We start from the raw sequence: 23053 nt of genomic DNA, 5'->3' as shown, positions 1-23053 counted from the left end.
TATACTTGTTGCAAGCTTCCAAAGATCCACTGGCTCCTTCATCAGTCAAGATGTCACAAACCAAAGAGGAGAAAAATTATCTAGGAGTAGCCGTGTTGGCCATATAGCAAATCCTATAGCATTAAATAATGATAACTTTATTGAGCCAACCAAAATGCACAATTACATGTTGCAAGCTCTGAAAGCTTGCAAAGAGTAAAATTAGATATGCTCCTAAGATACCTGTATTTTGTTGTTCCTGTCCTTAAGCAGCAATAATAAATTACAACACTGTGGACTGATTAATTTGCAAGGCAGCCATGGCTCCTTGGGAGCCAACTTGGAAAGATTTAAAGAACTGACAGTTTCCTGCCTTTGCAATGGAAAAAATATGCCACTGTCCATGAATTGCAACTGTGCGCCCATATGGTGCGCCACAACTTCTACATCTGAAACATATCTTTCTGGTCGCGCAGTGGTTGAATGCCAGTCCTGCAGCCACAACATTGTGTAAGTTTGATCCTAGAGGAGGGCTCCAAGGTTGACTCAACTCCCATCCTTTCGTTGGTCGGTAAAATGAATACCCAGCTTGTTGGGGGCAATTGGCTTACACATTGTGAACCGCTTAGAGAGTGCTAGTTCACTGATAAGAGGTACAGAAATGTCCTTCTGGGCCTACCAGATGGCTGGTGTTGATCATAATGTTGGATGATATTGGACCATCCCTCAGACACCAGTACCTAAACATAGATTAAAGATGAAGGGTCACAGATCAAGGGAAGTGTCCTTGTCTTGCATGCAGCAGGTCCCAGGTTCGATCCTTGAATTTCTAGTTCAAAATGAAGAAAGGGATGGGGGGAAATCATCTCTTCCAAAGACTTTGGAGAGACACTGCCTGTCACAGACCCTGACAGTGTATTTATAAATATTTTACACAGCCCTTCAATCACGCTCCGAGTTTGACATATAAATCACAACAAAACAGAACGCAGATACAAATAGTACAGTCGGCCCTAAAAGAGACAGCACAAAATCTCAAGATCAGCACAAGAACAACTGGCAAAACCAAAATCCCATCTCAGAAGCCGGGGCCGGGGACAACAACTAAAGCCAAAATAACAAGCTGGCAAAAAGTTTCGCTCGACAGCATTTTACTTCAAAGATATAGCCATGTTAGTTTGTAGAATCGGTACGTACAGAAATCTTGTAGCATCTTTGAGACTCGTTGAAAGAAAGAAGTTGGCAGCATGGGTTTTTGTAGACTGAAGTCTATGAAAGCTCATGCTGCCAACTTCTTTCTTTCAGTGAGTCTCAAAGGTGCTACAAGATCTCTCAACATGCATTTTACCCATAAGAGAGGCACAGCAAAGGCAGCAGACCTGCAGTAGAAACAAAAAGTACTATTGGTCTGCTCCGTTTCTACGCTGGATGCTGCTAAAGGTCCATCTGCCTCCAAGCAGGCTAGCGATGAAGAGACGCTAGTGAAACCTGGGGCATCCCATATTCCCTTCCCAATGCAAAGGGCAGACTGCTGGAGCATCAAAGGTCTCAATGAAGCAGGAAACTGGTCGTAGGAATCAAGACCACAGAGATGAGCAACGTCAGAAGGGTTTTACTTCTGACAAAGATGCTCTTTGAAAACCTTCTTCCCCAAAACAGGCCATAAGAAGAAGCAGACCATGCTGCTTTCTCCTTATGCTTGCGCCAAACAATTCTTTCCCTCCATCCCAGCCAGGTAAAGAAGGCATTCAGATCAACAGCTTTTTTTTTTGCAGGGATACACAAAAGGACATTCCCCGTTCTTAAATCTCATCCGAGGCAACACCACAAGAGGCAGCCCTTCCCGTTTCTCAGCTTCGCTTTCCCAGCTCCTGGATTGTCATCACTTTCTGGGAACACTAATGCTAGGAAGGAACACGTCACACTTGCACACCTTTTGGCTGACCATGCGCTGCCAAGACTCAACTACCCCTGCCTGATCCCAATGACAGTTCTTCCAAAATGCTCCTTAAAATGGGGAGACTTGTCTGAAGCTTAGTTCAGGAATGAATTCTGAGCTTCTCCCTTGTAAGTGAAGACTGTCCTTTATATCGAATTTGCACCAAGTGAAACAGAGGGAGCCTTCACAAGAAAAGTTACTTGTTTATTTCTTTTAACTTTTATTTTCTTACTTCATATGTTATTCTTTTTCTTTTATGAAACTCTTCTTTTTCCCCATCCTCAGTGTATTATATTCTAAACCTCTTTACTAGCAGTGACTGTGAGCTTAGCAAACCAAGGAATCCTCTTCTTGCCTACCTGCTTTGCTCACCGATCATGCTCCAAGCAGTTAAATGGAATTGAACACAACACATTTGCCTCCTTTTGTGTAAGTAAAATCGACAGAGGATGAGTCCAAGTTTAGGGAAGCTGTTGTTCTTAAGAAAGAAACATGTCCCAGAATGTTCTAGCTTATGAGGACAATGTGAGCACGCTTTCCATTACGCATACTCTTTAGTGGTGGGATGGGGATGAAGACATACATTGGGAGAGCAAAGTTCCACTCCAAAAAGAGAAAGAGAGAGACAGAGATTAAGAAAAATGGGTGTCACTGCTTACCAATTTGAAGTCTTGAATGCTACAGATGAAGTATGGAGTGTTTGGTCGGCGACTCTCAATGTAAACGCAATCTTAAAAAAAAGAAGAAAGGGAAATTTCATTTTAAATTCGTGGTCATTAGTGTCTCTATCGTGGCATAAAATCACCAAAAGTACATATTAGATCAACACATGCAACAGAGAACCACCTCAAATAGAACCGTGAAATGAGATTCCCTGAAAAAGAAATGCAAACCTTGTATTATATCACATGAAGGCACAACTTTGCACAAAATATAGTAACAGTAATTCCCAAGGTATTGGTCGCGAAAACAACTGAGGTCAGAACACAATCCCATCCATGCTTTGGTGGCACAATGACCGGCTCACAACTCAACAGTTGTGCCAAACAAGGCAGAAAACAAACCTCTTCGGGCTAAATTGCTACTGAAAATCCAGCAGTATTAACCCCACTTTTGCTTCTAATTGTGAAGATGATCATAATCCCCAATCATAGCTAGATCTAGAACTAGTTGAGACACTTTAGGATTCCCTTGCAAGGAAAAGAACTTTCCAGAATGGCAATAAGGTATGACGGAAGATGGGTACATAGCCGTGTAATGTTTCTCCCTCATTCTTCCTTGTTGCTTTATGGGAAGTCATCCCTCCAAGCCCTCGGAGGAAGGGCCCAGAATTCAGGGAGGAAATACTAAAAGCAGGCTTGCGAAGCAAATTTCTTTTATTTCTATACCATCTTCCTATGAAAACGCTCAAAACAGGTTGCAAAGAAAAACTGGACAATAACAATCATGCACTAATTCTAAACCGTTTGCATTAATTTATGTTTCGTGCTTTCAGACAAACAGGAGAGCATTATATATACACAGGAGTGGACCACTGCAAAGGAGGCAGGAGTCTTGGAGGGTCTCCAGAGGCTACATTCTGTGGCCCAAGGGGCCACATGCAGCCCACAAGCCACATTTAACCAACAAAAAATGCTCCTGAAGAAAGACTTTATTTGGCCTGATACAGACAGGCCAAAATAAAGCTGCTTCGAGTCACTTTGGAGGCATGCTGCTTAAATGATACATGCGTCCTAAGAGTCCAGAAGCCACACCAAAGCCATGCTCCAGTCCTAAGGACTGGAGTGCAGCTTCCAGACTCTTAGGTCACATACCTCCAAAGTGACCTGAAGCAGCTTTATTTTGGCCTGTCTGTATAAGGCCTTAGTAAAGGAGAAGTAAGAAATTGTACTTCTACTTTTTGTTTGTTTCCGAGAACCCCCAAAAGCTATTTCTATATGTTTCCCACCTTCAGTAGACATTCCCAGGGTATCATGTAGCACCCATCCTCACCAGGACCATCCTAGTTAGAGAATTAAGAGGGAATATGAAGAGAGGCCTATCTTCCAGCGATGTAATCGGTCTTCTTGGGTTTTTGGACAGCTTTCTCTCCGTCCAATTTATCCAGCTGCCCAGGACTCAGAAACTATAGCTGGCTCCTAAAGCACTTCTTGGGCGCTTCTCTGTTGCAAACAACACCTCTCCTCTTTCTCTTTCTCTGTTCCTCTCTAGAAATGTACATGCTGTTCTGCCAAGAGTCATATCTGTGAATAATCCACACGCAGAAGATATTGCAAGCTCTCCCCTTTCGTTCCTTTTAATACCTAATTGTTGTAAAAGTGGGAGGGAAGGAGGGGGAGTCAAGCAATACGGCTCCTTCTACATCTCTTTACAGCAGGCAATTCTAAGGCTGCATTATCTTCACAATAAAGTCTCTTACGTTTATGGAAATATGCCTTTCATCCTAAAAGATTATATACCGCAAGCTCCAATTGGGGCCGTATGCTGAGGAATTAATTTCTTCGATCATTGGGGGAGGAAGGGAAAGAGAGGCAGAAAGAGAGAGAGAGAGAAATTGAACCACCTCAAGGGATAAAATTCTCTAAATGCTTAAGTGCAGATACCACAACGTAATTCAACAAGGGGAAACTCTTAAAAACAAATTGACACTGAAGAAGGGTTTTAGATAAGCTGAGCATATGAACAAATATGGAATTTGGTTGAGTTTGAGCTTCCTTTGGGAAAGGGTTAGCCACTATCTATACAGTGGGCCCTTGGTATCCACTGGGGTTTGGTTCCAACACTCCCCAATGGATAACAAAATCAGTGAATGCTCAGGTCCTGTTAAATACAATGCCATAGCAAAATGGTGTCCCTTAAATAAAAGGACAAAGTCAAGGTTTGCTTTTTGGATTTTATATATATATATTAAAATATTTCCAATCTGGATGCTTGGATCCATGGATAAAAAATCCTTGGATATGGAAGGTTGACTGGACAAGAGATGAAGAGTTCAGGGGGTGCAGAAGGGCAGAGAAACACCCTTCACATCACTCCTAGCTTCTAACATCATTTACTACTAGGTAAGTATGTAGAGGGATCTTGTTGCACCTTTGGGACTAATTGAAAGCAAGAAATTGGCAGCTTGCATCTCAGGAAGTAGACTAAAGTCTACAAAAGCTCACTCTGCCCGTTTCTTTCTTTCGGTTAATCTCAAAGTTGCTACAAGATCTCTCCACATACTGATTCCACAGACTAACATGGCTGCATCTTTGAATTCTACCACTAGGTCAGTAAGAAGAACACTATACAAACAATGTAAATTTTCAGCGCTTTATAAATAAAGGTTAATAATAATAATAATAATAATAATAATGATGATGATGTCAAATATAACTGTGCAGATAGCTACACTATTGAAAACACTATTTGAAAACATGGTCCAAAGAATACATAGCAGTCCATGTTATCCGAATGGTGCAGAAATAAAAGAGATGGGACCTTGTCAGAAAAAGGGTCAGAAGGTGGAGATGGATTAGGCAAGCAGAGAGTTTGAGAGCAGCTTGATCTCTGCCCAAACTACAAATTCAATTCTATTTTAATGTTGACGTCTGTATGTTTTTGGTTATATTGTACTTGTTTTAAACTGTAAGCCATCCTGAGTCCCAATTTTGGGGGAAACGCAAAGGAGGAGGAGGATCAGGAGGAAGTCCTCACACTGTAGAATCCGGTCCAAGACTTAGAATTTATAGGACCAGGTATAATCCTATTGGCTGTCCTGTGTCACTTGGCAAGTGCAGATCATACAGATCAATATATCTCTGTGCTGGCAAACTGCCACAGAGGAAAAGGCCCTTGTGGTCTAAGCAGACAGAGACTCCAGATCAAAACCTTAAGCATATGTCATATGGTGGATGAAGCATGCTTGTTTTTTTGCTGCTCCAAAGACTAGAGCAGGAAGCAATGGATCCAAACAACAGGAAAGGGGGATTCCACTTAAACATTAGGAAGAACATCTTGACAGAAGGAGCTGTTCAACAGTGAATGACGTTGCCTCAGAGTGTAGTGGAGTCTCCTTCTTTAGAGGTTTTTAAACAGAGGCTGGATGGCCATTTGTCACAGAGAGTGCCTTGGTTGTGCCTTCCTGCATGGCTGCAATGGGTTGGATTGGATGTCCTTTAGGGGTATCTTCCAATTCTACAATTCTCTGACCTCAGGCTGGCAAAGGCAGTGAAACATAGGCAGGACGGTAATAGATCCAATTGCTAAGAGTACCAGAAAGTTAGACAAGTTGGTTTAAGTTGGCAAAGGAAGAAGCCTGAAGCATGAAAAGGTGAAATCTCTGGACACGGAAGAGTGGCAGGTGTGTCATAAAACATCGTATCCACATGATAAGACCTAATGTGCAAAAAGATATTAAGACATCTATAGCTGTAGCAGCTTTGTATCTCCCACTTGCAATTGCAAAACAGGGGGAGTGAGTCAACAGCAGGCTGCTCTCCTGAATTTGAAGCAAAGCAAGTGTCAAGCTGCAGCCTCCCTCCTGTGAGATGTTCACCTTGGGACTTCTGCCGTGTTGGCATTTCATCGCCAGGAAACACATTCCTCGCACGTTGGGCAGCATGACAAATCCAGTCACCAGATGTATCCTGCTATTGCTAGCTCTAAATGCGTGAGTCACAACACTCAGACCAACAGAGAGATGAGCTTGGAGAGCAGGAGCTCTTAGCAGACCTGTTCCTGATTTCTGACCAGGGTTTCAGAGGCATTAAAAGAAATATGTAGTCTCCTAGCACCTACAAACAGACATGAAATGCAAACACACAGCTAGATCAGAGTCTTACAGCGAGAGCAACATTTTCACCCTGGCAAGAGAGGGAAGAAGCTGTAAAAATGTAGTGTGCTGGGAAGAAGACATAGGGCCATCCCAATATGCTTTGGAATCACCGCTTTATAGGAAGTAAATTCCAGGGGAGTCCATTGTTTTATGATGGATGAAAATGGATTCTTTCCCCACTCTACCAAAGTTTTGACTTCAATTTGAATGCTCTGGACAGAAAAAAATCAGCAACAAATTATAAGGAAATCGACCTGGGTCCATTAATAGATCCTTTGTGATTCTTACTTCCCATCTTCCAATCCCTCTTTCCACACCAAAGCCGAAGAGGAGAGTGACAGCCGTCCACTGATATCAGTGCTACCTCCTTGTTGCCGAACAAAGTCATTTCCCGCTGAGTGTTTAGAATGTAACCATAGAAACTTCAGCCAGCCAAAGGCTGCAAAAATCCCATGTGTCAAATTCCTACACACACAAAAACTATTATTTGCAATGCGGGCCACTTTATCAAGCCGCCCCTCTCCGTCAAGATGTGTGCCGTTAGTCATGCGGTGGCAGCGTTTGATGGAGGCGGATGTTTTTGGCACAAAGGTGGAGTAAAAGTTGATGCCGACTCTTTTCCTTTGGTGGTAAGCTAGCAATCCTGTTGCTTATTTGAGAGGAAGAAAAAGAAGAAGCAGAGGGATTAGACTCAGAAGCAGCCCACACACACAATTTGATTGTCACCCGCCAGTCAAGGTACTCTCCCACTGTCGACAGGAACAAGAATCCGATCTATTTAAACTCATTTACGAGACAAAGTGAGAGGGAAATTATAACTGGGCTTTGTGTAGAGTCTGCCGTATTTCCATTACAAAGCCCCATTTCCCAGCGTTTTAACAGAGCAGGGCAGAACATAACACAAGTCCCAGGCAAGTCAGGGATGTTTTAAAAGCCAGCTAAGGAACCCAGGTCTCAGAAACTCAAGCTACATGTCAAATTGTCTGTGACGTTTCCCCCTCCCTGGTGCAACATACCATATGTTCTCGACTATAAGCTGATCACATGTATAAATTGGGGGCAAATCTCAACCCATGGCAACCCTGTGGATGAGACCTCTCCAAGACTCTCTCTGTCCTCCACTGCTCTGCTTCGTTCCTACAAAGTCATAATGTGACCTCCTTAATTCAGTCCATCCATCTAGCATGCGGCCCTCCTCTCTTTCTATTTAAAGAAATAGACTCAAGCTGAATCCACGTAAGACGGAGGTACGTGTTATAGGAAACCCAAGCCCAGGTATGGAATTATGTCAGCCAGTTTTGGGCCACACTTCCCCTGAAAGACTCTGTCTGCAGCTTGGGGGTGCTCCTAGACTCATCGCTTCACATGACAGCTCAGGTGGATGCGACGGTCAGGAGCACTTGTTATCAGCTTCGGCTGATATGCTAGCTGCGCCCCTTCCTGGATCAGAGAGACCTTGAAACAGTAGTACATGCGCTGGTCACCTCTCGATTGGACTTCTGTAATGCGCTCTACATGGGGCTACCCTCGTGCCAAGTTCAGAAATTTCAACTGGAAAGGACAAACAGCAGTTACTGTAGGCTATACTTCATAGGAAGGCAATGGCAAAACCACCTCCGAGTATTCCTTGCCCAAGAAAAACCCTATGAACCTCATGGGATCGCCACAAGTCAATAGGTGACTCAAAGGCATACACAAAGAAACTCAAAAGCCGTCTTCCCTTCAGACAGCTGAAACTATTTAAATAGAAGAATTCAATCGGGAAACGTTCAATACAGTGCACTTAAAGTGGTTTACATGTAGCATTCAAATGAATTCAAGGTTCAAAACATGGCAGTTTAGTAACATATATTTCCCATACTATGTTTAAAATCGGAGGGGGGGTTGCAAAAAGAAAGTGAAGACACTGAAAACTCTATGCAGACAAAGAGCTGTGCATTTATATATGCAAGGTTCTTAGGTACAATCCAGGGGGGAGTTAATTATAACTTTGTAACTTGCTTTGATTGATCCTGGATCTGTTAATTAACTTCACGAAACAAAGAGGAGGTTTTTTTGGGTATGGAAACAATCCACCATGAAATGGGGAAAGCAATCCCCTCTACTACATCTTTTCCACATGGCACTATCCACAGAGAAGATGATGGGCAGCAATCTTAGCCTCCATCTTCTTTCATAAGCAAATGCTACATTTTCACTGAGCTGGAAGGGATCGCACAGACCACTAGTCCAACTTCCCTGCCATGCAGGAATGGCTAGCGAAAGCAATCCTTGAAAAGGCCCATTCAACCTCTATTTAAAGCTAGAGTCCACCACCTTCCAAGGGTGTATTGCACCCTTGAATGGCTCTTACATAATGGTTGAAGTGTGGGGCCACATTGATATTGCTTCTGGAGTCAGCAATGCCACTGGTGCTGCTACGTCAAATAGCTGGATAACCTCCAGATGTTTTAGGTGTACAACTTCCACAATCTTTTATCATCAGCCATGCCACCTGGGACTCCTGGGAACACAATATAGAACCGTCCTGTGAAAACCTGTCAGGTTACAAATGAACTGCTTGTCATGGGCCACGTTCTCCTAGGTTCGCCAGGTGGAACCATCATGCAACCACCTCCCATCCAAGCAACTACTCAAAGTCTCCCTCCAAGCAAGCAACTGGCAATAATCTGCAAATAATCTCACATCTGTGATAGCTTCAACCCTCAAATATCTTAAAAGCTATAAGACTATCTGACTATCTTAGGATCTAATGGTTTGTCTGTTTCCTGAGTAAGGCAGACTGGAGAGAAGGGACTAACCACAAAACGATGATGGCATGCTCTGGAATGACCATGCCTTTATCTTATAAATGAACACCCCTAATACCATAAATCAATATCTAAAGAAACATGATAGCCAACTTTCTTCCCAAGATAATGATGAGGGGAATCACCAAATGTAACCAGCTACATTCCTCTGTCTGTTTAGCAGCAGGCAACTTGAGTTAACGTCAAGTCTACCTTTCCATTATCCTTACTTATAAGATTTAAAAAGGAGTGGAGAACTTCTAATTTTTTAAGGGATTGCTGCTGCTGCTGCTGCTGCTGTTGTTGTTGTTGTTGTGCACCTTCAAGTTGTTTCCAACTTATTGCGACCCTAAGACAAACCTATCATGGGGTTTTCTTGGCAGGTTTCTACAGAGGAGGTTTGCCATTGCCATCCTCTGAAACTGAGAGCGTGTGACATGCCCAATGTTACCCAGTGGGTTTCCATGGCCGAGCTGGGATTCGATCCCTGGTCACCAGAATCATAATCCAGTGCTCAAACCACTTCACCACATTGGTTCTAGCTCCCATAACCCCTTGCCCTCAGCCATGGTAGTTGGGGCGTCTTGGAATTGAAGTCCAAAACATCTGATGGTCCAAAAGTTCCCCATTCTTGGTTTAAAGCAGTGGTGCTCAACCTTTGGTCCTCCAGATGTTTTGGACTTCAGCTCCCAGAATTCCTGACTGTTGGCTAAGCTAGCTGGGGCTTCTGGGAGTGTAGGTCCAAAACACTTGTAGGATGAAAGTCTGGGAATCACTGGTTTAAAGCATTTCCCTGGCACTAATTCATTCTCCCTTTTGAACATATGGTGAACACCCAAACATTTAAAGACATTTTCAAACAGCCAGAAGAGAAGGATATCCTGAGCCCTTTCTAAAGAAGAAAGGAAAGCGACGTCTTTCAAAGCCCATGAAGCTCTTGAAAACATGCAGAGACACACGTGTGCTAATGGAGAGAGAGAGAGAAAGCGCAAATGCAATCCAATTATGTGCCTCTTGGGTTTTAACTAGTATAACAGCTCAGGCTTGCATCATCCAAACACAGAACCCTCAGGCTCTCCGCAGTGCACTTTCTTCCTGGGGGGAAAATGTTCCTTGAAAGCCACCAACACCACTGTCTACAACCCCCTGCTGTCGACTGAAGGCTCATACTCTCAGCTTTCAAAGTCTGGCTAAAAGCATCCCTGGCTGCAAGGCACGTCTTTCTTAGCCCCACACCTTCCTCCGAGGGGCCTTTCAAAGCCTCCTCCCCTCCTCCTGCGCTCTGTTCAGATGCACAGTCACACTCGCGGAAGGGGCCACATCAGATCTTCACATTTAACCGGTACACAATTAGCAATCTGAGTAACATTTACACTTAGGATGACACATCCCGCTTGTGCCGCTTTCTGCTCCCGAGCCCAGAGGAAGCAGCTCCTAGAAAGTCCTGGAAATAATCAGAGAGTGCCGTGTACACATCTTTTTATTATTAAGCAAACAACAAAAGGTCTATTCACAAATGTACACACTGCCAGAGAGAGACATTTAAGTGTGCCTTCTTGCTGCTGTGCTTTATGCTGTGCAGAGGCCAGCAAAATTCTATTTATCAAGATCTGTGAGCAGTCCAAGGCAATTAACTTCATCTGTAGCTGTGGTAATAGCAATAATGAAAGCATCTACTCCTGGCATGCTATTAACAGACTCCCCCTTCCTCCATCCCCATCCCCTTTAAAGTGCCACATTCTGTCGACGCCATGTTTTTTAAAACCCATTCTTAACTGCTTGGGAGAAGTTCGTTCCTTAACATGTGTGTCTTTGTACCTCCAAATCTTTCCAATACCCAAGAAACCGGGCAACAAAGAGATACCAAGGCTGGGACTGTCTGCTACAGGACCTAAAAAGAATAGTGGCAAGTCTCAAGCCCCTTTCTCGGTAACTGTTAAGAAGATACCATCATTTTTGGTTTGAACAGGCACTTAGGCTAGTCAGGCATAGTCCCCCAAAGCCTTGAGGCTCTACGCTAGCCTTCCCCAAAATTGGTATCCACCAATATGTAGAGAGATCTTGCAGCACTATTGAGACTAACTGAATGAACGAAGTTGGCAGCATGAGCTTTCGGAGACTTAAGTCTATTTCCTACTGAGGAAGGAGACTGAAGTCTACAAAAGCTCATGCTGCCAACTTCGTTCTTTCCCTTAGTCTCAGAGGTGCTACAAGATCTCTCTACATATTGATTCTACAGACTAACACGGCTGTATCTTTGACTGGTACCCACCAGATGTTTTGAACCGCAACTTCAGGCAGCACTACCCAGTGTGCCCAGTGGTTAGAAATTCTGGAAGCAGCAGTCCAAAACACTTGGAGAGCACTATGTTGGAGAATGCTATACCACCCAAGAAAAAGGAACTGCCCAGTGATGGTGAACCTTTTAGAGGCTGAGTGCCCAAACTGCAACCCCAAACCTACTTATTTATTGCAAAGTGTCATGTCCCTCTGGCTTTCCAGTAACAAACTGTGGCAAACTCTGGGCTGGGGTGACAGCACATGTGCCCACAGAAAGGGCTCTGAGTGCCACCTCTGGCACACGTGCCATAGGTTCGCCATCACTGTGCTAGGCTTTGCTCAACACAGGCTCTCTTCTGACCCCACTTGCTGCTCCAGAGTCCAACCACATCTGACCAAGTCTGATCTAAGCTCTGATCCAACAAGCATCACCCCATTTAGCTCCCAAGCTCATCCTCAGGAAACCTGAAAGAGTACCAAAGGACAAGATGCTAAATGGAAAGGTAGAGTGAGGTGTAAAGGAAGTGAGCGGTAGGGAAGTAGAACAGCCATTAACATATTGGCAAAAACAGTTGAAACTTGGCAGCAAACATATATAAAAGGCACCATTTTACTGTGCCATTGTATATGATGGGACTTGAGCATCCACGGATTTTGCTATCCACAGGGGATTCGGGAAACAAACCCCAGCGGGTACCAAGGGCCCACTGTATAATGTTGAGAAAGTAACAGACAAGCGACAAAGCTTCATACTGGGACAACTAGGAGCTCAGAAAAAGAGAAGATGCGTGGTAAATTTCAAAGGTTTACAATGAGAGAGTTATGTCTCTGGCAGGCAGATCATCTTACTATCCCCAGAATCCCAGACATGGAGTAACTAACAGAGCCTTTTCTGTTAGTCTGGAGCATGGTGCTATTTTTTTACATTTGGAGAGGATCCCAACTGCTGAATTACAAGGAATTTCCTGCAGATCCTCAAAGAGAGTGGAAGCAGTGGCAGATCTTTTTTAAGGAGGAGGCACTCTTCTCAAAAAGCAACTCTTCAGATAAGACACAATGGCCTGTTACAGACTGCCAAAATAAAGCTGCTTTGGGTCTCTTTGGAGGTATGCTATTTAAAAGAATCCGGAAGCTGCACCAAAGCTGCCCTCCAGTGCTTAGGAATGGAGTGTGGCTTTGGCGCGACCTCCAGACTCTTAGGACCCATGCGTCATTTAAACAGCATACCTCCAAAGAGACCTGAAGCAGCTTTATTTTGGCAGTCTGTAACAGGCCAATGAGAAGGAAGGCACAACGCATTGGGAAGGGTGAGGAATCGGTGTTTGCTTCCACAGGAGAGGGGGGAGAAGGAGAGAGAAATCCCCAGAGTGACAGGTAAAGGGGTGTAAAATGTGCCTCTTTCTCCTCCCCTCCGCCACCCACATGGCTGACAACAAACAAATTGCTAGTCTGATCTCTTAGTGTTGTTCCCTGCCAAGTAGATTTCAAGCAAGCAAGGCTACTGGCTCCTTGTCAAGCAAACAATGCGCAGAGACCCCCGGCCCCTGCTCCAAAAGGCTCCACCAATTTGCTGCCTTTGCTGGAAAGACGGAGGACAACCGGTGCCTGTGCGGTGGTTCTTATTTCACAAAGTGGTTTTGTTATAAACTGGTCTCATAAGAGAATCCATTTTCTTTTAAGGGGCTTGATGCCGCTGCTGTTGCTGCTGCTGCTGCTGCTGTTTAATGGACTGTCAGTATAATTTAGATTTCATCAATTTGAACTCATTCGAGCCTGGCTCCTGATTGTACAGTAAATGGAACATATTTCTATTCAACAAAATTAATGACAGTTAATTGTAGTCTGGAGCTCCCCCATTTTACGAAAGCAACCCTTCTCTGGTTCCAGCATCAAGCGACATGATTTCCCACTCCAATTATTTTCCTTCCGCACTTTCCACCATGCCTCCAAAGCGCACTCTTTCGCAAGGCTCCCACTGCAAGACTAATGTACATTTTGATCTAGTATATTGTTTCCAGTTCTGACAGGTATGCCCGATATTCATGCAAAGTGCTGACAGCTGAAAGGCAAAAGAGGAAGGAAAGGGAAGCGAGTTAAAAGCACCTGGCTCCCAAGCCTCATGGCAGCACTAAAAAGATTGTTTTTCGAAAATCCAAATCGCAACCTTCAAGGTGGCCATCCCTTTAAAAAGCCCTGAAACTGAACTGTAGGTTCATAAACATACTTAATCTCCGACGGTGAGCACAAATTGCCTCTAAGTGACCAGACATATGGATGGTTCTTTATTAAGACCGCCATTATGACTTAAGGCTGGATAAATGGGATAAAAAACCATTGGCATGGAATAGTAAGTTGGTGCATCTATTTGTAATGAGTGACTGCAACAGCCTGGAGGCAACTGGTATTAAATGCTGAAGTGTTCATGCATGGACCTTTCAGGGTTCCAGGGGGAAGATTCAAGATGTACACACAACGTCTTGTAAAAAGTCCAAATCCATAGAGGAGTGATGGAGAACATGCAGCCCTCCAGGTACTGCTAAAGTGCAACTCCCATCTGCCCTAGTCAGTGAAACTAATAATTGGAGATGGTGGGAGAGATGGTTCAATCACACCTTCAGGGCCCCAACTGAAGAACTGGACAGGTTTATGGAAGGGAGGGCTGCTGTATCTACTACTGCCAACACCTCCATCTAAAACACACTTTCCTGCCTGTCTCCACCAACATTTATAGGCCTGTTACAGACTGCCAAAATAAAGCTGCTTTGGGTCTCTTTGTAGGTATGCTGTTTAAATGACGCATGGGTCCTAAGAGTCCGGAGGTCGCGCCAAAGCCACACTCCATTCCTAAGCACTGGAGGGCAGCTTTGGTGCAGCTTCCGGATTAAAATGCATACCTCCAGAGACCCGAAGCAGCTTTATTTTGGCAGTCTGTAACAGGCCATACATAGTCTTGTTTAAGATAAGATTTAAAAGTTTTTCATCTATACTCAAAGTCAACCCCTCAAGATCACCAGATCAACTTAAAGAGTTCAAAGGATGTACGCTTCGCCAACAAGTAGCCAACATGAACTTGTGGATCTACAGCACATGGCCAATGGCTGTTGCTTCCCTGTCCAGCAATAGAGCGAACACCCAAATAAAGCCTTTGTTCTGCATTTCTTGGTCTGCTTGGAAGCACTCTTAATCCATTTTTATCTTACAAGGGATCCAGGTTGAACATAAGACAAGCAGCGGAGTGGAGCTTGAGCTGAAACATCTCCCAGTCACTCACTTCCATGGCTGCACACTACTAACTGGAAAGGAGTGGGACAAATATTATGATTAGGGTTAAGATTATTTTCTTATATCCTGCCTTTCTCCCAATATAGGAACTCAAAATATGGCGAGTAAATGCAGACATGCAGGGAGAAATAAGAAAAGACCATGAAGGAAATAATCCACAGAATCTGGATACTCTCCTTTCTCTCTTTGAGGGGGCCCTACTTCAACTAGCAGCTTAAACTGTAAAGCTTTGTTAGACTGTTTGCATTTGGAATGAAAACTTGAAGATTGTATTTCAGGTGGTTTAAGCAGTCTTTGTTAAGCAAACATCCACAGTACAAACAAAACAAAAGGACAAAGATTGCTATGTTAGTCTGTGAAGAAAAAAATGTCCACAGTTGGGTGAAGGTTGGTCCTAAAAAGGTACTGGTGTTCTGTTAGCATCTGTGGCTGGCATCTTCTAATCTCCAGCCACAGATGCTGACAAAACGTCAGGGATAACCTCTTCTAGAACAAGGCCACATAGCCCGAAAAACCCACAAAAAACTACGGAAGTTACATTTTGGTTTGCGACTTTTAGAATCTCCCAGACAGTATGGTCAAAAAAGTAACTTTCACAGACTATGTTACAGGTCCTTAGTCAAAGAGGAAAAGGGTAAGAGAGATCATAAAGTTGCACTAACAGAAGATATGCACCCGGGGCCAGTCAGTCCAACGACCCCATTTCTTTGGCCATTTGGGATCTCTGAGCGATCTCTGCATTGTTCTGTTGTCCAAATGGACAGGTCCTCTGCTCCTCCAGAAGCACAAACACAGCCCTGTGTGGCAAAGGAGCCTGTCCCTTGCTCTCCCCTCTTATCTAGCAATTTGTCATCCATCCACCTGGCATTTTAATAATCAGGCCCCGCAACCTTTCAACAAGGTATTCTGTGCCTAAAAGGCTTAAGTGCTACTCTGCTTTCTAAAAATCAGAGACGGGAAGAGTTTGTCTTTGTTTAAGCCACAAATGGATCCCGACACTTTTCTATACAGACAGGGCTGTAATAGGCTTCCTGTAAAATTAGTGCAGCTGCTTGAAATGCCAATCAGGCAGGAGAAGCTTTTAGTTGTTTTCTCCACCGCATGGCCCCTTTTGTCACCCGTTTTCAGAAGAAGGGAAATCATAAGATCCGAGACACCTGTCTAGACAAAGACGTGCCACTTCAGAGGGCAGGAACACACATTTCGTTCGCTCTTAAGGACAAAGCCACAAAGAGGAATGAAACCCAGAACAACAGATAAGCTGTATCACATGGATAGCACTAACCACCACCCACGGCAGTCATTCCAACTATACGTAGGGAGACAGTCTGAACCGTTGTGTGCAGTGAGAAACACAGTCATTTGGTGAATTAAGAGACTCAAAACATCACCCATCCATCCAACTAGAAAGTCTACCTGTTGCATCTCTGCATGATTTATTATTCTCACTCTTATACCATCAGAATCCAGTCTCTCTACTTCAGTATCATCTGTATCAGCCACCCCAAATGTGATGCCCTTCAGATGTACTGGGCCACCATCATTATGTCTGGGGTTAAAGGCCATTGTAAACTAAGGCCTGTTCCAGACTGCCAAAATAAAGCTGCTTGGGGTCTCTTTGGAGGTATGCTGTTTAAATGATGCATGCATCCTAAGAATCCGGAAGCTGCACCAAAGCTGCACTCCAGTGCTTAGGAATGGAGTGTGGGTTTGGCGCAACCTGCGGACTCTTGGGACCCATGCATCTTTTAAATAGCATATCTCCAAAGAGACCTGAAGCAGCTTTATTTTGGCAGTCTGTAACAGGCCTAACATACTTGGAGGGAGTCAGATTAATGGTACTGGTTTGCATTAACCAGCAGTAGCTCTCTCTGTTTCCAGACAGGAGTCTTCCTCAGTTCCGAATTGCAGGCTTGTCACTGTGCCACTGAGTATCAATGGCCTGATACAGACAGGCCAAGATAAAGCTGCTTCGAGTCACTTTAGAGGTATGCTGTTTAAATGATACGTGTGTCCTAAGAGTCCAGAAGCCGCACCAAAGCCACGCTCCAGTCCTAAGGCCTGGAGTGCAGCTTCCAGACTCTTAGGAGGCATGCATCATTGAAACACCATACCGCCAAAGTGACTCGAAGCGGCTTTATCTTGGCCTGTCTGTATAGGGCCAATCTTTCCTCTATCTATCCAATCAGCCTTCATTTCTGACTGGTTGATCTGATACATCAGTTTGGCTCATTCACATCTATTGCTTAGAGCAGGAGTAGGAAAAGTCTCAAGTCCTACATGTGAGCCGCTGTTAACTCAGTGGAAGAGCAACCTGTACACAAACAGTCCTAGGTTAAGTCCGCCACACTTCCAGTTTAAAGGCTTGGGTAAAATATTATATGAAGTGTAGAGTTGAAGGCTTTCCCAGCCAGCATCCATAGTTTACTGTGGATTTTTCAGGCTATGTGGCCATGTTTTGGAAGAATTTATTCCTAGCCCGAAAAACCCACAAAAATAGATTTCTTATTCCTGGTACAAGTAGAAAATCCTGTGTTCACCTAACCAATAGTTAACTTGGTACAAAGCAGCTTCTTTGATTCACACTCTCATCCACATGTCCAAAACGGTGCTCTGCTTTGTGCTACTTCATCTAGGAGCAAACGTTGTTTTGTGCTATTGTAAATCCAGCCTCTCTATTCATCTGATGCTGTATACTTTATTCTGACTGCCCCTCATGGGGTGAGTGCATGAGATGCTACACATCCATATTACCCAAGATCCAGCTGGAAATGTCAAGGACTGAATCAAGTACAAGAAATGTGTTCACTGCTGCTGAGCTGTGCTTCATTCATTCAGGCACCTGAATAGGTTGCCCAAATCTATATCTGCATTCTCCACATCTTCCAGGCTCCCTTGGATGAGAAGAAAGAGATTCGGGATGTGACTCCTAAATTCTATACATAACTCACTGAAACTCACTATTCCAGTACAAATTTAATGCCGTACAACACAAATAGGTACCGTTTATACTCGACTATAAGTTGACCTCATATATAAGTCGAGAGCAGGTTTGGGGGGCCAAAATTATGGATTTTGATATGAGCCGTGGATAGGCCAAGAGTAAAACTTAGGGGCATGTAATGAAAGATGTAAAGGACGAAGCAAAGGAAAATAATGCCAAAGAACTTACAATATTACGGCAGGGATAACTATTTGTACTCATCCTAAAGGCTGGATGGATGAGAGAGTAGAAAGGGGTCAATGCTTCCAGGGCAGATTAAACTCTTGCCCTTCCCCAGAGGATGGATGGATGAGTTAAAGTACAATACTTACACTGACTTGTGGATAAGTCAAGTCAGTTTTTTTTTTGGGGGGGGGTCAATTTTTTAATCTAAGTTTCTAGACATATACATGAATATATACAATATATGGAGAGAAAGGAGGGAAAGCACAAGCATCACACCGCCATACACACAAGGCCAGACACATTATTCTGGATCAACCTCATAAACGGTTCCCTTATGCTCATCCCAATTAGGTTTGCCACCTCCCTCCTTCCCTGGGATTTTGTTTGCTTTATTTAATGAAAAATATATGCGCAGACAGCTCGAAAGTTAAAAGAGCTGGTTTTAAGGATCAACCTCCATTTATCAGTCCTTAAGAGAGGCACCATCTGTCAGGCATTAACAGCTGCTCCATATTTTAAAAGCCAGAACAACGCCTGCCACATTAGGTCTGTCGGGGAGGGTGCGTTTGGGGGGGAGAGCAAGAGCACTGACAGCAGGGGAGAAGTGGAGGCATAGATGTTCAAAGCTCAGATTTTGTTTCTACCAGTAGACCAGACACATTTTCCATTTTGTTCTCTTGATTAAGAACCACGGGGGTATGGATAGATGGGTAAGTTCCACGCTGATGAAGCATTAGTTCACACTCAAGGCACATGTGTGTCTGGAAGTGTTGGACAAATCCCACTTATTCATACCTCTCACTTGGAGCATTTCATCCAGAAAAGCTGATAATGTAGCCCAGAAGCAGAGCAAATGGCTTCCCTGATGCATGCGCTGCATACCTCCATCCTCTGAGATGAACTGTTCTCTTCCCAAACTGGGGGGCAACGATTTTCTAAATAGCACCATCCTACCTCAAAACAGAAAAATGAAATGCTTTCAGGTGTTTAGAAAGCCTCTGTGAAGGCCCAGACCTCAACGGCTCAGCAAAGGCTTGAGCCCTGCCATCTCCAGACAGGGTTAGAAAAGACTCCTGTCTGAATCCTCAGAGAGCCGCTGCAAATTAGGATAGATAACACAACACAGATAAGGTTTAACTGGTGGACTACTGGTCCCACTTGGAATGAAACTGACCCTATGCTCTTAAGTCTGATCCTAGTACAGACATGATGCTTTCCCTCCCCTCCCCATATCCAAACTGTAATAACTCCAGAAGACAAAGATGATCAAGCCACAAATGCATCTTTGGATGCTTTCTAACACACTTTTCCTGTCCCTCAGTTAACAAAGTGGATGTGTCCCTGGGCTTTACTTCTTTGGCCTGATACAGACAAGCCAAAATAAAGCTGCTTCGAGTCACTTTGGAGGTATGCTGTTTAAATGATACATGCATCCTAAGAGTCCAGAAGCCGCACCAAAGCCATGTTCCACTCCTAAGGACTGGCGTGCAGCTTTGGTGCAGCTTCCAGACTCTTAGGACGCAAGCATCACTGAAACACCATACCTCCAAAGTGACTCGAAGCAGCTTTATTTTGGCTGTCTGTATAGGGCCTTAACAGGGGAGAATCCTATTCTTTCCCAGGTCAAGCTTGAGTGTGTTATTTATTGCAGTCATGCTGCTACTAGCCAACACTGAAAGTCTGTCTTTATCCATCCCTTTTAGCCATGAGACAAAAGAATCATATGTCCATCCATGGTTGTATTTTAATCTGTTGTATTCACCTTGATTCATAGCTAGAGGCAAGCAAGAATGACAACAACCATTACTATTCTTAATGCTGTTGTTGTTGTTGTTTATTCTCCTCCTCTAAATGCCAAGGCAGCAAAAACACTTCCAGCTAGGCAAAAGACTAGAAAACGGGTGACCTGGGCTGGGCTCCCATAAAAAATAAAGCTATAAAAAGGCGTTAACAGAGGCTCTGTTCACGGAGGTATGCCTGTATTCCTATTGGAGATGAAAGAGAGAATGTGCTGATGGTAAAATGCTAGTCATTAATATAAAATGCACACTTCAAGCCAAAGGTGAAAAAACAATGGGGGCTTAATCGCTGTTTCGCAGAGCGTGGCCTATTTCCCTGGCAAGCAAATATTAAGAATGCACAATATGCAATATGTGGTTTTAGTTTAGTCTGGGCTGCATCTGTAGACAAGAGGTAGACTAGGTGGGGAAGCAGACAGCCCCTCTTACTCTCTTACAGAGGGATAGTCCATTACAAAATACACACACTAACCATCCATGCCAACAGAGCCCAATCTAAACACAGGGCCATTTCAACATCTGTATGTAGAAATCTGAAACCATTCCCATGTTGGACGGCCCACCTATTTTCACCTTCTTCTTCTTCTTCAAAGGATCCAATCTCTTCCTTCTCCAAAGCAGACTGAGGACAACTTTCAAATCCCATGCTGAACCCATTATTTAGGTTGTGAATTTTTAAGATCTGCTGTGTCAACGCACTGTTGTTGCTGCTGCATCTAATTAAATATTCTTTCACTTGCAGCTGTTCAGTTTTTTAAAACCTTGTTTCCTGTAGGGTTGATCCATTGGTTATTGCCTCTTCGTGTTGTTTCACCGTTGTAAGCCGCTCAGAGAACAGAAACACTGGCATACAAATGCTGTAAATAAATAACAAGCATGCAGGATTTTCCCCGCCCCGGTTGGTTATGTGGCGCCAACTTGTTTTCCTTCACCACAACTCTCTCTCTCTCTCTGGCTTTGCTTCGCGAATGAAGATTCAGGAAGGATTCATCCCGCGCTTTGTACAAGCGCGTTGGTGACTAAAAAGGCCAATCTGGGATAAACAGGTCCGGTTGCAGAAAGCACAGCAGAAAGTCTCCTTCGGTGATGTTTCCAGGTTGTGGTTCTTTCTACATTGTCGTTTCTCTTCAAGATTCGTTCGGCGTTTGCCGTTCACAGCTCAATAGTAAGAACACAGCATTTGAAGGCAGAAGATCCAGATTCGGTCCTCTAGTTCAGGGGTGGACAAACTGTGACCTGTATTTTCATTTTTGTGGCTCTTGGGGGCCAAAATAATTTCTATAAAATGCCAAAAAATGACATATGGGAAAGTGGAGGTCATTTCCATCACACTTGGAGCCGTCTCTGAACCCGCAGGGGAGTCCAAATGATATTGTGCAAAATGAATGAATGAATGAACGAACATCTCTGGTGGTCCACATAGGCTCAAAACATGCCCCAATGTCCCCTAGACAGTATTTGGGGGCAAAGAAGGTTTATTTATTGCAGGAGCAGGTACAGTGAGATGTATAACCCTACAAGATGTGAGAAGGCTAATAAGGCCCCCTAAGTCTCCCACAACTGCTTACTCCTATTGTAGTTAAAAGGATATTGAGCATCACAGCCAGGGAAGACACTCTTTCAGCTCTTGGAGAGTAGCTGCCAGTCAGAGTCGCAAAATGACTGTACTCAGATATTTAGGACTACAACTCCTATTTACGTGGAAGGGACGCTCTTGGAGTAAACAGACCAATGGTCCGATTTGAGATGAAGTAGCATCTTATTTAGAATGCCATGCCTATCGTGATGCCAGCAACCTGTGAATCCCACCTATCATCCTTGACCATTGGCTGGACTCTTGCTGTGCCAAGAAATGGTGACAAAATGTTCAGCGAAAAGAAAGAAAACAAAATCACAGAATTCTGACAACTATTGAATATGTTTTCAGACAGATTCAGGATTCAGGAGAGGCAAAGGGTCTAGGGAGAAACCTCTCTGCTTTTTGCAGAGGATGAGAAAGCAAGGAACTAGAGCTGGAAATTCATTTACCGATTCTGGTCGAATAGCTAAATCTTTGTTGGCAGGTTCCTTGCTCCCTAAATTTTTCCAGCGCAAGCTTGCTCTCATGTTCTCTCCCTCTCTCTTTTAATTCTGGCACATTTGCCTCTCTCAGCTGGTGAAGCTGTCAGAACAAATAGAAGGCAATATCTGGAAGCAAGACAAACACATGGGTCAATGTCAAACACAAGCCAATCACTCTCAGGGCGAGAGCCAAATGCCTGCATTTCAATTTCACTCATGTCCTCCAACTCAAATACCGTTGGACTACTTAAAAAACAAAAAGCATAACGAAACGTCTCTCCCTTGCTCTTTCCTTTTTGGTTTTCAAAGCAAACAGACCAGTTTTTAAAAAAATTATTATTGTTATTTAAAGAAGATCTAAGAGGAGTTAGGGATTAAACCAGAGTTTCAGCCATTTCCTTGGCAAGCGCCGAGGAAAACCATCAATGTATAATTATTATAAAGAGAACATTTAACAATTAATTGAGCCAGCAGAAGCTAAACCTCCAGAGCTTAGGAGTTCAAATGCTTGCTTGCAAAGCAAAAGGGCAGAGGACCGTAGGAGATCTCAGCTCAATTAGGCTTTGGGTAAATAAAATAAAGTGAAATAAAATAAATCTGGCTTCGCTCTGCCTGGATGCAAACATGTCAGAGAGACATTAAAAATTAGAAACAAAGGCTGGATCAAATGCCTTTTGCTTCTTTGCTCGGCTCAAAGATCCAATAGTCCCAAGGCTGAGGCATAAATAAATTGTGGGGAGGGAAGGCCATGGGGTAGTAGTGGAGTATGAGGACAACAACATTAGAGACACCAAGTGTCATTTTGCAGCACAAGTAGTTATGATCAGGAATGCCCAATAACTACTAAAGGCTCAGGATGGGAGTAATTGGCGCTTGGGCTGCCACCAACATTGGCAATTTTCTCTTAACATTTGGCGCGCCAGTGTTTAACAAACCCAG

General features: G+C 43.8%; 1 protein-coding gene across 16 annotated transcripts in view; it reads right to left on the bottom strand.

Annotated features, from left to right (window-relative positions):
* RERE (arginine-glutamic acid dipeptide repeats) overlaps window positions 1–23053 on the bottom strand; it is a 339495-nt gene that overhangs the window by 182309 nt on the left and 134133 nt on the right. For all 16 annotated transcript variants that reach the window (XM_042479825.1, XM_042479823.1, XM_042479830.1 and 13 more), the window contains one exon: window positions 2578–2648. In XM_042479825.1, coding sequence (XP_042335759.1) covers window positions 2578–2648 — 71 coding nt within the window. The remainder of the gene's footprint in view (window positions 1–2577; window positions 2649–23053) is intronic.

Source organism: Sceloporus undulatus, chromosome 7, assembly GCF_019175285.1.
Source record: "Sceloporus undulatus isolate JIND9_A2432 ecotype Alabama chromosome 7, SceUnd_v1.1, whole genome shotgun sequence".
NCBI classification, from domain to species: Eukaryota; Metazoa; Chordata; class Lepidosauria; order Squamata; family Phrynosomatidae; genus Sceloporus; species Sceloporus undulatus.
Note: the sequence above shows the minus strand (reverse complement) of the source record. Positions and strands in the feature narration are given on the sequence as shown.